At 44.7% G+C, this 15897-nt stretch overlaps 1 protein-coding gene and 1 long non-coding RNA gene across 7 annotated transcripts in view; one reads left to right on the top strand and one right to left on the bottom strand.

Annotated features, from left to right (window-relative positions):
• LOC140899209 (uncharacterized) overlaps positions 1 to 15897 on the top strand; it is a 22719-nt gene extending 6822 nt beyond the window's left edge. For all 3 annotated transcript variants that reach the window (XR_012155245.2, XR_012155244.2, XR_012155243.2), the window contains one exon: positions 9569 to 15897. This is a non-coding gene — a long non-coding RNA (uncharacterized LOC140899209). The remainder of the gene's footprint in view (positions 1 to 9568) is intronic.
• TULP3 (TUB like protein 3) overlaps positions 81 to 15897 on the bottom strand; it is a 78674-nt gene continuing 62857 nt past the window's right edge. For all 4 annotated transcript variants that reach the window (XM_073314051.2, XM_073314058.2, XM_073314066.2 and 1 more), the window contains 7 exons: positions 13565 to 13695; positions 12184 to 12381; positions 11556 to 11668; positions 11036 to 11150; positions 6950 to 7048; positions 3779 to 3950; positions 81 to 3264 (listed from right to left, as the gene is read on the bottom strand). In XM_073314051.2, the coding sequence (XP_073170152.1) occupies positions 3131 to 3264; positions 3779 to 3950; positions 6950 to 7048; positions 11036 to 11150; positions 11556 to 11668; positions 12184 to 12381; positions 13565 to 13695 (962 nt within the window). In that variant the 3' untranslated portion in view covers positions 81 to 3130. The remainder of the gene's footprint in view (positions 3265 to 3778; positions 3951 to 6949; positions 7049 to 11035; positions 11151 to 11555; positions 11669 to 12183; positions 12382 to 13564; positions 13696 to 15897) is intronic.

Genomic DNA, 15897 nt, shown 5'->3' with positions numbered 1-15897 from the left:
CAGCAAAAATCCTATAGTACAAGATAAGAACAATTCAGAGTTTAGGGTTTTGTTTTTTATAAATTACTTTATTTTCATTAGAGTACAAAAGTTATAAATACAATTCATGTAGAACAATGTTTGACCAAAAAGCACTGGATGTTTCTGCAGAGCAAAAAAAAAGCTTGGAAGCAGCAGGCAGCACACAAAGCCAGCCTCTCAGTCATGTAGGTGGACCTTAGGCACACAGAGCAGCAACAGAGTGAGTGAAGAACCCAAACAGAATGGGGCAGGGCACTGAAGCCTCCAATATATAAAATGTCTGAAAGCAGCTGAGAAGAGGTAAATGCCCACCTCCTGCATTGCTATTGCCTCTTCAAACAGCAAAAGAAACAGACCCATGCTTCTGTCCACATTAGGGTTGACACCAAGATACCCAGAGTCAGATTTAAATGTGATAGAGCGTACCATTTCCCTGAGCAGCGTGCACTGGGATTTCTGTCTGAAAATAAGGCTTTTAGTTTGACCCCACAGACAGCTGATAGGACTGTTTCCTAGCACAACAATATCACCCTTTTTAGAAAAATTCCCTGCTGGAGGTTATCAGAGAAACCATGCTCAGACCTGCTAGCAATAACCTGTGTTTAAACACAGTTGTGGCTAACACACTTTAATGCTAGTGTGAGCAAGCTCATTGTGTACAGTCCCTTTAAAAAAAAACAAAAAACAACCACCTCAAAAACTGAGACAGACGAAAGAGTTTCAATACTAGAAGGTAAGTGAAGGGTCACATGCCCACAGTATAGAAAGCACCTCAGAAAAGACAAGAAATTCGGTCATCTGTCTGTACAACTTGATGAGGAAACCTAAAGAATCACAGGCACTGACTTAGCCGTAGTCAATTAAGCTCACCCATGGGTTTACCACCTTGAATTAATTTGAGAGAGCCCTTGCTGACTGGCCCAGTTGGAGAGATGAACCAGGCAGTTGCAGGGCGGCTTGCTAAGCACAAAGAAACTTTTTCTGGACTAGCAATTAATGCACTGCCTACAAATAACCCCAGGCGAACATAAACTAATTTTCTACATCTGGTCCTAGTTATAAAGTAATTGTGACAGAGGCATTATGAACTGGTTTCTTGGCTTTTCTGGGTAGATACAGGGAATGCAGAGCAGTCAGTTGGGAGCACAAGAGAGCACAAGTGGGAGATGCATGCGGGAAGTGCATGAAGGCACAAAAGAGGTACCTGGCGCAAACTCTTTGCTGAGTGCTATGCTGATGAGATTGCTTTGAATGCAATGGCACCTCACTCACTGTAGCTTGGGCACTAGTGAGATAAGCATTTTCTAGAACTGGACCTGTCAGCAACAATTCACCATTTACAATTAAATACAGAGATTACATGTAATTATGATTGAAGTGTTTTTTCTGGCATCAGAAAATGTCTACACAAAGTTTGATGTTTTGGAAAATTAAACAGCAAGATAATATCACCAGTATAGAGACTTACGTGACATATAATGCAAAGACTTTCATAATGATGAAAGCCCGGTTGCTGAGAGCATCCAGATAGGACTTGTGGGCTGACAATGAACTTTAAAAAAAAGATCAGTACATGCAAAAAAGGGGACACCCACAGTTTGCTTAACAGAGGGACACATGAGCAATTAACTGTACATAATGAATGTGAAAGAAAAGATCCTGACAGCTGTACAGAAAGAACATGAAATGGACAGGATGGTAGTTGCCCTCTTTTTTAGTATACAGCAGATGTGCAACCCATGTAACCTATAGGTCTCAATATGCCGTGCTCCAATTTGATGCAAGTTGAGGCTGGTGGATCAAGGAGGATTGCATGCTGGGACTTGTGGTCTCCACTGACTGCAACCCAGAATTAAAGATGAGGGCTGCTGCAGGACACATTATGGAGCTCGATGAGCAGCACTTCGGCCACTCTTGTTGCAATATTCTTTCCTTGTGCCTTGGAAAATGCCTATAATCTTATTTTTTGGTTAATCTTCTCATATTCAGATTAAATGATTATATAAAACTGGCTGAACTGGTCATGATTTGAGATATCTATGGTTATTATACCACATGCAATTGGAATCAGCCATTCAGACTACTGCAGGAGAGTCTCTTATTTGCTGAGAAAAAAGTTAAACAAAACAAAGAAAAGCTTCAGACATCAGTTTATTCCTAAAATGCAGGAAACTTTATTCATAAAAGAAATTTGAAAAAAATGTTTCTGATTGACTGACCTATAGAATCTAGTATTTAAGGCAATCAGAATGCTGCATTTCAGGAATAGTCAATGGCATGCCCTTCTCAGCCAGTTTCTGTCAGGTCCAATGATCTATTCAATTTCACTTTTAGAGCTGTTAGGAATAAAAGAAACAGTGATGGTCATAATATAAATATTGCTCACTTAGAAGTGACCATAGGAGCTTTTCTCACATCCCTAATGATGGGGGATTTTTATTTGGTAAACGGGTAGTCATAGGGTAATGAGCAGCAGAACAATTAACAGGAACTGGGATCCATCAGCCTTGAACGAGAATTATCCTGCAGAGTAAAAGGGTGGCTTTAGAAGCATGGGGCTTGTTCCTACTCTTTGTTCACTGAACACTGCTTACAGTTGCACAGGGGCATCAGGCTTATACCCTCTCTTCTTTCTCTGAACTTTTCCTTAGACAGGAGTGTTACTCTGCGGGGTAAGAGATGGCATAGACTGTACCTGTCCTTCCTTCTCTGAATTAATCTTAATATATGCTGCATGAGCACAGGGGCGCTGTGAGATCCAAGGCACCTGGGCACTAAAGCACTATTAATCTGATCCCCACTGCAGGAGTTCCTAGTCACAGTGATGCTTAGCTGCTAAGAAGCAGGATTAGCTCTCACACATCATCTCCCATCAAGAGTCTCTATGCAGCATTAATACTGATAACAAAGACATCACACGTTATCCTTGCCTTCCCCCAGTGCACATGCAGATATCTCCCTTCCAAAAGGGTCATGGTCCCTATCAGCTACTGTAAAGCCCCCAAATCTACTATTTGCTTCTTGTTAAGGCCACAGATCTCTCGTCTCCTGTTCCCCTTCTGTCCCCAGGATACTTCTCATGATTCCACATCCAAGTCCGCTGTCTCCATCATTCACATGCCAATTTGCTGTCAAAGCTAGAGAGTCCAATGGCAAAGGCCTGGAGGGCACACAGGGGGTAATTATAGTCCAGAGTGAACACGTCTTCTGCTACACGACCAAACTGCATCACTATGTAGTCAGCTAGGGAGACAGAAAGAGGGGGTCAGAGACCAACTACTTCAAAGAGAGAGAGGTAAGAGGAGAAAGAGGGAAACAGTTCCAAATACACCTGACTGGAAAGAATATCAGTCTCTCTATTCACTATTGCCAGAGTGGCTCAGAATCTGCTTTTCTACAATAGTCCTGCTGACTTCTTTTACAGAGAAATCCCATACCTATGCTTTGGCTGGGACAGCAATCCCATATTACTCTCCTTTCCATCTTCAGCAGAAGGCCTGCATTCGCCTCTCCTCTGATGCAGCTATCCTGTCATCCCCTCCACCTCTAGAGTGAAGGGGAGGTCCCATATCATTCCAAAAGTCCCAAGATCCTCTGGACTATATCCCCCATCCCGTTCTTGCCCATCCCATATCCCTCGTGTAAGAGCAATGTTCCCATATTTCCCCACCTAATGGAACAATGCTCTTTTCCTCACTGGAGTGGCAGCCCCACATACCCCACCTCACCCCACCATAGCACAACCCTTAGCTCTTACGGTCATTCTCATGGACAATCTGGAAGTTCTTCACCGAGGCCTGAGTGACTCTCCCATGGAAATTCAAGACGTACGACTGAGTGTCATCATTCCAGACAGGAGCCTTGTTGTGCAGCTCAATCAGGTTCTCCAGGTTTTTATTTTGCCATTTTGACAGCAAACTTTCATGTTCCTGCTCAAGAGAAAAATTATACTTGGGAGGGTCTGCTTTTAGTCACTGCTTCTCTCAAGTTGTGTTTACTCTACAACCATGAGTCCCCCTGGTCTAGTGAACAGTGAACTCAACCCTGCTGAAATAGATCCTGCAGGTACCATGGAGATATTTCCATACTTTCCCAGTCCTGAGGTTCTCTCTCCTGCTGGGCCCACTGCATCTCAATCCTAACCAGGAGACAAAGTGAGAGCATCTTCTGCACCCACTCTCAATGTACTGGCAGGAGTCTATTTCTAACCCCTGGGAGCCTTTTCCTCCAGTACAAACCTCCAATTCCCCACCTTGTAACCTTCAAAGCAAAGAGGAATAACCCAGATATCTTTAACTCCCTAATGCAAGAAGTTGGGATGTTGTAGTGGGAAATTCAAAGGCTGCAGTGGGCTACAAGTATGTATGGATTAAAGTGCTTTCCCCCCATAGGGAGGGGGGAGGGATAGCTCAGTGGTTTGAGCATTGGCCTGCTAAACCCAGGGTTGAGAATTCAATCCTTGAGGGGGCCATTTAGGGATCTGGGGCAAAAATTGAGGCTTGGTCCTGCTCTGAGCAGGGGGTTGGACAAGATGATCTCCTGAGGTCCCTTCCAACTCTGATATTCTATGATTCTACCAGGTTTAGGCATAGGTACACAAACACATGGAAATGTGAAGGTGGGTAAAACAGCATGTTCACTACATCTGAGAAGAACAGGAAATTGGGAGGAGCTGAAAACAGCAGTGAGGACAAAGTGGCAAGGAAATATAACGTGACAAAATGAACTTCAACCTTAAAAAATAAAAGCTATTAAAATTGATAAAAACTATCCAAACTGAAGTTATTCCATGGAGGGAGATGCTTGGTAAGCAGTTGTTTGGGGAGGTTTGAGTAATAGATTTATTTGTGGTAAAATTCTGAGTAGGATGTAGTGAACTGTCTGTTGCTTCTTGGGTTTGTTTGTTTTTTAAATAGATTTACTATTTAATTGGATCTCTGATTTTATTTGTTTCTGTAAGGATGCCCATAGGACTTTGGTAATGGGCATCAACAAATTACATTTAGAAATGGCAGTGGGGCAATCTTTTAGAGAAGAGCAGTCACTGCTTATTCAGAGACATCATGTCACAGACCAGGTAGATGATGATGAATCTATATGGGCTAAATTGTGGCTGGTATTTGAGCAAAACCACAGAGAGCCACCCCTAAACCCTGTATCCCAGGAAAGGGGCCACCCTTGATTGCAGTCCCTATGCTCTCCTGAGCATTGTGGGCCTCTCTTAGACTCAGATTTTAAGGCCAATAAAATGGATAGGGGAAAGAGACAGGACAATAGACTGAATCCCCCCAACTGCACTATCAAGTGGATGCATATTGCATTCTCCTAAGGGATGATGAATCAACTGTGATTTCCAAGAGCTCAATCAGGCATAGTGTCCTGAGACACAATGACTCCGGTAGCCCACACTGGGTTGTTTGGCTTTATATCGCCCCCTAGTAAGGGCTGTGCTTTGGCACATCTGGTCCTATATATTTCTAGTGAGACCACATCTGGAATACTGTATTCAGCTCAGGGCATTTAATTACTAGAAGACTACTGACAAATTGGAATGAGTTTAGCAAAGTGGGGGAAAAAAAAGTGAGGGTTAGATAAATGGACTTATGCCCCCTCTTCCACTGATATGCTTGTTTCTCTCCATGCCTCACTCTCTCTCATCGCAAGGTTTGCTCTGCCAGCACCCAGCCTTGGCTCACCCCCAACATCCACTTCCTCTGCGCCTGCTTGGGCTCTTGCGCTGTGGAGTGTCTGGCAGAAATCCTGTGACCAGGCTTGCTTCCTCCACTACAGGTTTGTTCTCTCCTCCTTTAGTTCTGCCATCTTCCTAGAGAAATAACTACTTCTCCAACTTAATTGAACCCCATGCCTGCAATCCCAGCCTCCTGTTCACCAGCTCTGAGTCAAATCCTCTCCTCTTGCCCCCTGGATATGTCTAAGTCCTGCAGATTCTTTCTGCAAAACATCTCTAACATTTGGTCATTCCTCTCTTTGTATCCCTCCACTTCTCTATCATATCAAACATAAGATTCTTACTTGTCCTCACTTTCAGGGCCCTTTATAGCCTATACCCACTCTATTTAGCTCTCATTTGCTATCTAAATGTTAACCCCCATTTTTGATTGGCCCATGATGTCAGCCTCCATCACCCACTTATTAAAATTTTCCAACAGCACCATCATGCTTTCTTCACATTGACCCTCATGCGTGGGAGGACCTCCCTGTAGAGATCTGCAAAGCGATCTAATTATCCTTGTTTGAATCCTTCCTTAAAACTCTTCTAGGATTCCTGAAAAACTGGACAATGGCTAGGCTGCTGGTGTGCTGAGACCACTGCCCATCCTGCTGACCAATATCACCTCATTGTTTTCTTATGCTTCTCTCTCTGTCTGCATCCACCTGTTATCTCTTGATTTATACTTAGAATGTAAAGTCTTTGGGCCAGGGACCATCTTTTTTTCGGTGTTTGTAAAGCACCTAGCACAATGGAGTCCAGTCATGACTAGGGCTCCTATGCACTACAGTAAAAAAGAAAAGAGCTAGATATGGTCCACATGGCTAAATGACAAGTAAGGAAAGAGGCAAAGTTTAAAGGGTTGCATAAGGGCTACAAGCAAGAAATAAGCTGAAATTAAGAAAATGACATTTTAAGCTGAATATCAAGAAAAGTTTACCAATCATGAGACCTATCAGATCAATCAGTCTCCCAAGGGCAATGGTAGAATCCTATTATGGGAATAATTTCAAAGTGGCCTGGAAAAGCACAGTGTAGTGAAGAATCCCACCCTAACTTCCAGAAGATGGGATAGCTGGAACCCAACAGGTCTTTTTCCTCTAATTTCTCTGATTGCCAATAATTAGCATTTGGATCTCTAAGAGGTTAAAACTTTCTTCCTTGCACCACTGGAATCTGACCCAGTTCCAAACTTACATTTCGTGGTCTGATTGGAATCCGCTTGTGTTTCATGTTCATCCCTGGAATGATCACGGACATCTTCCTGGGGCCCTTGAATCCTAGGACATTGGTTTCCTAAAAGACAAGGAATTAAGTTCTTTTCAGGAACTAAAGCAATGTCTTATCCGGGAGAGAGGATAATGAGATTGACCTTTAATACCCTATCTACCCTGGAATCAGAAACATGCCAGCTACATCTGTATTTAAACACGGTTGCAATCAACATTGTTTCCTTGACTATTAGTGATATAATTCTTTTTCTCCTCCAAAACCACATTAACCAAACAGTACTATAGATAATCTTCCAAATATAACCTAAAGTACGGTTTTATTATACAATTTGGCTAGTGTCATTCTCGGACAATAAATGTGGTTCATATTGTTGAGGGGAAATGTGGTAAATCCCTGCTAGCAACAAAGGTATAAACACAATTATAGACAGCATGACTCTGACTGCTTCTGTACTTTGTCAACTCTCCAGGGACCTTATAGTCTAAATGGACAATCTATTTAATTCTGCTTAGCTTTTGTTTTATTTTTAAGGCTATACTTCATAGTTTCTCCCAAACTGTGACCTTGTAGACAAGATAAAAGAAACCCCTGGGGGATTTGGAGTCAGCGTATGGCTTAGCTTTCATCCTGAAACAAACAAGTCTACTCCAAAGTGCAGCAGGGAATTCCACATACTCCACCTGTACGGCAGTGAAGATAAGAGGAAGTTACTTACCTGTAACTGGAGGTTCTTCCAGATGTGTGGTCCCTATATGTATTCCACTGTGGGTTATGCATGCGCACCATGCACCTGGAGTCAGAGAATTGGAAGTAGTGTCCATTGGTCTGTGCATGTGCCCCGGTTCACCTTGTGCTCCTGACCAAGATGATAAAGGGTTGGGAGGACTGACTGCCTCTTCAATTCCTTCTCCACCATGAATCAGACAAGATCCAAATCAAAGGGGAAGGACAGTGGGTAGTGGAATACCCAGAGATACCACACATCTCAAAGAACCTCCACTTACAGGTAAGTAACCTCCTCTTCTTCTTTGAGTGACGGTCCTTCGTATTCCACTGCGGGGGACAGACAAGCAGTACTTAAGCAGGAGGAGGGTGTAAGGATGAGGATGGCAGGGATGAGTGGTGAACAGCTATCCCCAATGAGGCATCAGTAGCCAAGTCTTATACCAGGGAACAATGTCTTGCAAACATGTGGATGGAGCTCTATGTGGCCTCCTTGGTATGTCCTGAAGAGATGCTACAGTCGTGGCTTGGGCTCTCGTGGAGTGCTTTGATCCCCCCTGCTTTGGGGGTAGGTTCGAGAGCTTATAGCAGAGTAGAGTATATTCCAAAATCCATTTGGGAATTCTCTGGGTGGAGTCAGGTGGTGACTCCCTAGTGGGTCAGATACATTCCCATGGTGGGCACTGGTGCCAGGGTCCCCAATATGGCCAATAGGTGGGGTCAACAGCTCGTGGCAGGGGTCCCCATGGCATGGGGTACCAATGACTCTGAGCCAGGTGAAGCATTGGTTGGTTCCAGGGTTTTGTGGGTCTCCTGGGTGTGGTTCCTGTCATGGTTCCGAGTCTCTTGAGGAGGAAAGGGCAGACTCAGGTTCTAATGGCCGTAACACTGGTGCTGATAGGAAGATGCACGTTATGTATGGTGGAGGTGATAAGCTCCATCCTGCCAGCAGATTTCTGAAAGGCAACTACACTCTCTGGAAATGGAGAGTCCCAATGCGGGAGGGGATTCAGGATCTGGGGGAGTGAAAATGTCCTGTGGTGTGGCCAAGGATCAGGACCTCCCTGGTTTAATAGGGACCTTTCTGTTTGGGCCACAGGTGCTGGTGATGAATATTGTATGGTCTCCATTCACCAGTGCCAGAAGGTCTTGGTGTCTTATGAAGAGCTGGGAATGATGGTACTGATGAAGCGTGGTGTGGAGATGGTGAAGCCCTATGTTTCATGCCTCTCTTATTATGTCTATGGGACTGGGGACGTATGACATACTCCTGGGCTGAGTCAGTGGGTTTGCTTGTAGGCATATCCAGTATCTTTGGAATGGACTTAGAGGAAGACTTAGCGCAATGTTTATAGGAGTGCTTTCTGATCTCCTGACTAGGCCCCACCATGGGGTTTGTGGGGGTGGATCCTCCGGCACCGGAGTCAGACTTTGCAGCAGGAGGCATACTTCTTGCTGATTCAGGATGATGTAAAGGGGGGATTCCCCAGCCTGGATCTGATTGACGCCTCATAGCCATTTCCATGAGGTACTTACGGAGGTGAAAAGCCTGTCCTTCTCAGATGCAGCTGGGGAAGGACTGACAAATACTGCACCAATCTGCAACATGAGCGCCTGTCCCAAGCAGTAGAGGCAGTGTTGGGGGTCGTCACTGATGGAAAAGGATTGCGGGCAGGAGGTGCAGAGTTTTAAGCCTGGAGTTCTGGGCACAGTCAGGTACCCAAATAGGGCATGGGGGAGAATGGAGGGGACCCCTATAGCCTAATCTAATTCTAAAACTATTAAAATGATCAAAACTACTAAATCTATTAAAACTTCTAAAACTACAAACTATTTACAGCTAACACTACTGTTTTTCAGAAACGACATCAGAACTGAAGACACGAAGTTTCTGACCTGGACCACGCAGCAATGAGAAGCAACTGATGAGGCAGTTGGTCTGCCCTGAGGTTGGGAGCACGAGGTGAACTGAGGCACATGCGCGGACCAGCAGACACTGCTTTCAAATTCTCTGACTCTGGGAGCATGGTGCACATGTGTAACCCACAGTGGAATACAATAGGGACCATTACTTGAAGACGAAACAGACTTTCTTGGTCCTCTAGTCACCAACTGTTTAATGCCTTCAACCAAAAATCTATCTCAAAGGCTATTTCAATTTTATTCCAGCAAGATGGCTCCTTAGAGTTCCTAACACATATATGATAAAAATCAGGTATAACATTAATATTAGTTATATAGCTTCCCCTAACATACTAGTACGTTTTACTGATATAGACTGTAGGTAAGTGGTCCCCAAACTTTTTACCTTTCACCCCGCCCTTACCCTTGACCGTGCCCACTCCTTCCCCCCAGAGCTGGGGCGAGGAGCGGGGCCACAGCTCTGGGGGTTGGGAGCGGAGAGGAGTAGGGGGCCAAGGCTAGGGGCAAGGGCAGAAGTGGAGCCTCAGCTGTGGGTGGAGACCAACAGCTGGATCCCTGGGCCAGCAGCCGCAGCTAGAAGCAGAGCTCAGGGGACGGGTCCAGCAGCCAGGACCCTGAGTGCAGGTCTGACAGCTGGGGCCAGGAGCAGAGCTGGGTGGTGCTCCCTCCCTGCCGTGCCCCCCAAACATTCATCCACACCCCCCTAGAGGGACGTGCTCCACAGATTGGGGACCTCTGCTGTAGGTCCTTGGAGCTGGAACCTGTCTTATTCCATCTCAGGTCTTGCTGAGAAGAGACCTGAGAAACAGGATAATGATTTTACATGTATATAGCAAACATGTTACAAACTTGAATAGCTGATTGTACATACACAGAAATCACTTCATCACTATTAACAGACAGCCACCTTTTAGGGATATATTATACTTGTTTTAACAGCTCACAGAAACACTACAAAGTATTTTAGGATGGGAAATGAAGAATACTGTATCCAATGGAAACTCCAGGATGCACTAGGATTATCAGAGTAGAAACTGGACAGAACTGGAGTTCACACATCTAGTCTCTTGTTAATGTGCCACTGAGATCTCAAAGAACCACAAGCAATCAAGACCTTGCTTTTATGACTCATATGAAAGTCCTCCAGCAGTCCAATGCACATTATAGTTATCCTGTTGCACTGATACAGTACTGATGCAGAATTAAGAAAACTTGCTGCGGAATCACTAACATCCGGAAGCACTCTGAGTTTTCCCTGCAGGCCTCCAATCCAAATACTTGGCTTGAAAGTCCTGACAAGACGACAGCCAAAGTGGCTGTAACTGCAGGATGCCTCCCATCCCTAATACCTGGGTTTAAGTGATTCAGAAGCTGGGGTAGGGGGAAAAAATAAAAGGAACTTACATAACAAATGGCTGCGAGCTCCTGTCTGGTATGGGCCTTTTCTACTAGCCCTTGTGCCTTGACTGGGCTAACTCCATGATCATAGACAGTAAATTTTGTTCCCATAAGGTTGGACCTAGAATCAGGAAACGGAGAGTCAGTGAGATGTTCTATGTGAGACTATGTGACATAATTAGACTGGGTCAGCCTCTCCTGACATTCCCATCTGGGGTTTCCCATCAGCAGCTCAATAAACAGCTCTAGTGAAAGTATCTGTTACACTGAGCCCATAACCTGACCTGGAAAAACATCAAGCCAGGACTCCTCACATAAGTGGCCACAGTCATCGCTCTGAAAGAGATACTGGTACCAAAGGGACAGCCAGGGGTGAACCAAGAGAGGGTGAGGTCACGCTCTGCCTGGCATGGGACTAGATTGCTGCCCTTGGCTCTGACTCAGCAAGAGAAGAACTCCAACCTCTCTTGCAGTACATGAACACAGAAACGTGCACCTGTTGATGGCTTTTATTTGCGGCTCTCACCTCAGTTTTCCAATGAAACTTTCCCCTTCCCGGGATAAATCTGTTGGGTCAATTGAAATGAGATAATTGGATGTTTTGCTCTTTTTCCGTTTTCTCCCTGCAAGAAGGAACGTCTGGAAACACAAAACTTTGGTCATGACAGGAAGCTCTGGAAGAGCCCAGAGGCACAACACTACTTTTGGCCTCCATCCCACTGTCCCTATCACCATTCCCCTGCCCATTAGCTCCCACCTGCTTTGGCAGACTCCTTCTTGCCACTTCCATACCACTGACCTTTCTCTTCAGCCCATGAGCAAACAGCCCCAAATCTCAGCTCTCTTTAGCCCACCCAATGGCTCAGATTTTAAGCACCTTTCCTTCCTAATTTTTAACCAGATACTCATCCCTCTGCTCTTCTTTTACTCCAGCTTTAGTGCACCTTCTTTATACTATTGCTTCCACACCTCCCAATTGCTGCCTTCATACCCTGCGCCCAGATACAGACGTGAACCTCTCCTTCTTTTCACAAGCTTTCTCCTTTCAGCTCCAGGTTCCTTCCCCATTTAAGCACTGCTCCACCACACACCCAAAGGTTTTGTACTAGAAGTTCAGAAGCCCAGGGCTAGAGACTGTGTGCTAGTCCCAATACCTTTCTGTTGTCGTCCCTTTCCAGGTGCATATAGTAGGTGGGGAAGAGGCCTCGGTCCATTCCTTTCTTATCTCTAGTGATTCGACACTTCACTGTAATGCCACGGGGAGCAGGGCGTAATGCAAACTCCTCCAAGTTCTCCACTTCTCCCAGCTGTGCATCTGACTCTGGGGATGCAGTGCAGGAAGCACCTGTGTCCTGTGGGAAGACCTATCCCATCAGCAAAATGAAATCAGGTCAGAGGACCTCGTAACCCAAGAGAAGAATGGCCTGTTGGGTAGAAGGCCCCCATTTGAAGAGGAAAAAGCTCTGTTGGGGAAGGGATGCTGGATCAGAGATCTCTGTGTTTCAAGGAAGGAATGTTCCATTGAGAAGAAGAAATCAGGACAGAAGTTTCTCCTACCCTGGGAGAAGAATACCCCTTTAAGGAAGGAAAAGCTGGGCTAGAGTCCCCAGTAACCAGAGGGTAGAATGGCTTGCTAGGGAGGGGACGCAGGGTGAAAAGCTGTTATAGTCAAAGGGAGAAATGTCCCTTTTAGCATAGCATTTAATCGCTAAGCTTGAAATGTATTGTAAAAAAAGACAGTATGAGGAATAGCACTTTCTGGTCAGCCTTGATCCTGGAGTGGGACAGGCTGCGGAAAACCACAGTATGATGGTATGGCTAAAACCATAAGTGTGTCTATGCTTGCTCAGACTGTATCTAGAGTGGAAATAACTCTCCCCATAGCAGGAGTGAGCACTAGAGGAACAGTGACAACAGTCAAGATGCAGAATATCAAAATGGGACACAGATGGCGGTGGAAGCTAGTGGAGGACTGGATATAAGGTACGGAAGCCAACACCTTGGCTTCCCTCTGGTTTCAGGTCTGAGCACACTGGCTACAGGCTAGGGGCTAGAACTAGCATGTTTTAACACTGAGGTGCTGTAACAGGTGGTCAGCCGCTCTAATGGTCAGAGTTTGGGGCCAGCCAGCTCTATTCATTAATCAGGTGCAGCTGAGGAGGGGAATCACGTGTTCCCTACAGCCAGGCTGTCAGTAAGGAAGGAGAAGTAGGGGAGCAGAAGCATCAAGGAGTTCCCTGGAAGAGGCTGCCAGAGTCCCCTAATCGGGGAGGCTGAGAGAAGCTGCCGGGGGAAAAAACAGGGCGCCAGGGAGAAGTCCTGGAGACAGTGCTTAGCCAAAAGAGCAAGGAAGAATCCTGCAGTAAGTCCTGAAGCGGAAGTGACAGAGAGGCAAAAGAGGAAAAGTCCCTTGGGAAGAGACTTGGTTGTGGGAGTGAGTCCTTTGTGGGCTGGACACAAGTCAGCACCTTACACATGGGCACTAGAAAGCATGGGTCTGAGTCTCATTGAGAACAGTGTTTTCAAGACACTTACTGTAGCAGATTTCTGGCTGGTTGCGGAACTAGGCCTCTCAGATTCAGAATATGGTGAATGAGATCTTGACCTCTTTCCAGCTTCTTCCTCCTCTTCTGTGTCCTCATCGAAATTCAAACTGCCTGAGATCCCTGTCAGAATTCAGGACTAGGTAACCTCTAATGGAAGGTGTTACAAATGCAGGGCATCACCAATTCACATACCCCTCAGTTACCTTCCCTGCTCCTATCCTAACTTTAACCCACAACATACCTGCAATGACTGTTTATATGGAAAAGTAATATTAGGGTAGTAATGATGCCTTTTAACTGTCTTTTGTGCAATAAAGATAAAATGTTCAAACAGGGTGACCGAAAGCTAGGCACCTAAATCCATATTTCCACATCTCTGAAAATCAGACCATTTATTTAGGTACCAAAATAGGAACTCAGTAGCCTAATTTTAGGTACTTATGTTATATGAATTTATTTTTACATATTTCTCTTATGCTCCTTGCTGTAGTTTGTGAGACTGAGTATCTCACCAACATTATGTTATTATGAATTAATCCTTATATTCCTAGTGTGAGTTTTCCTCGTGTGGGGCATTGCTTTCTGAGCCTTGAGATCATATCACTAGTGACACTTTAGTGAAATGAATAAGAAGCTGTCTGGCTTTTATTAATACATACACATGATATACCATACTGCTTAGTTTATACTTTCATTCAGTTAAATATGCCCATGTGTAACAGAAGCTGCTCGCACAATTTTCATTTGAAAATTATGACTGAGCAGATAACATTGTAGCACCAGCCACTTTTGCCTGGTGACAAAACAGTTTTAAACAGAGCATACAGTACATGTGTATTTGCACACCAGCATAAAAGCAAATCTATGTGTAGTTGTTCATTTTGGTTTTATCCCTATTCCACTTGCCTTCAGTGGCTTTTGTCTTCCTCTCTAACACACTGCTTCCTTTACAATTGTTTCACATCTATTTTTTCCACTTACAGTTGTATCTCCCTGAATCTCAGTTAACTTCCATGCAGACAAGAACAGATATTTTAAGAACAGGAAAAAGCAATCCAGCCTAACGTGGTTTATCCAACCCAGTAAGTGTGATGCTTACTAGTTTACATTTAACCCATCCTTCACTATACTCTTCAATTTTACAGATACTTCATAACTGAGTACAGACTGTTTCAACCACCAATTCTCTCCAATTCCTACAGCATCAATGCAATCTAACACATCAAATCAATTCTACAAACACCCTCATCTTTAATATGGAGGTGTAGCCTAAGTAGACTACAGGTCCCTGTTCTTAATGTTTCATCTTTATCCAAGCAACCACACCACAGCTATGTATAGAAGATGATGGAGGTGTGTCCAAGAGAATTCTGGGTGAAGAATAGAGATTACAGTAATATATACAGTAACTGTACAGTAACATGAGTTTGAGATGTTTTGTCCCTATGGGCCACCATAGGATGCCTGTGCACTCTTGACCGGAGACTGTAAAGCAGTGGCCATGGGCCCACACCTGCACAGAGCAATTCCTCATACTCGGGCATACAGGAAGGTACGGACCTACCATCACTCAGTTCCTTCTCAATTGAGAAGCCAGAGAATTTGCAGCAGAGAGTAAGGAGAACAGGAGGTGGATTACCCATAGGGACAAAACATCTCAAAGAACTCAAGTTACTGCACAGGTAAGTAAAGTCTTCTCCTTTGAGATATGTCCCTATGGGTGTACCACCATACGAGACTCCCAAGCAGTAACACAATGTGGAGATTGGTGCTGAGGAGGCAGGAGGAAAATCCAGGGCATATTGGAGGACTGCGTCACCAAACATGTCAGCTCTGGAAGCAGGTAAGATAGGGTAATGCATGGCAAATGTCTGGACAGAGGACCAATTTGAGGTCCTGTAGATTTTTGCTATGGGAACATCTTTCAGGAGCGTAAAAGATGTGGACTGAGCCCTAGTGGAGCGTGCTCTCCCTCTGTGATTGAGACAGTATCATAGCATGTCAAGATGTAACCCGAGACCCACTTTGACAGTCTTTGTGTGGAAATGGCCTGTCTCTTCACCCTTTCAACAAAGGATACAAAGAGTATGGGAGAGGTCCTAAAGGTCTTGGTTCTGTCTAAGTAGAAGGTGAGAGCCCTTCTGATGTTTAGTGTGTGTTGGCTGCTTGCTGTAGTTTGTGAGACTGAGCATCTCACAAACATTATGTTATGAAGAATTTAATCCTTATGTTCCTCTTGTGGGATATTGCTTTCTGAGTCTTGATATCCATATTACTAGTGACTTTAGTGAAATGAATAAAAAGCTGTCTAGCTTTTATTAA

Source organism: Lepidochelys kempii, chromosome 1 (genome assembly GCF_965140285.1).
Source record: "Lepidochelys kempii isolate rLepKem1 chromosome 1, rLepKem1.hap1, whole genome shotgun sequence".
NCBI classification, from domain to species: domain Eukaryota; kingdom Metazoa; phylum Chordata; order Testudines; family Cheloniidae; genus Lepidochelys; species Lepidochelys kempii.
The sequence above is the reverse complement of the archived record's forward strand: the minus strand, read 5'-3'. Positions and strand labels throughout refer to the sequence as shown.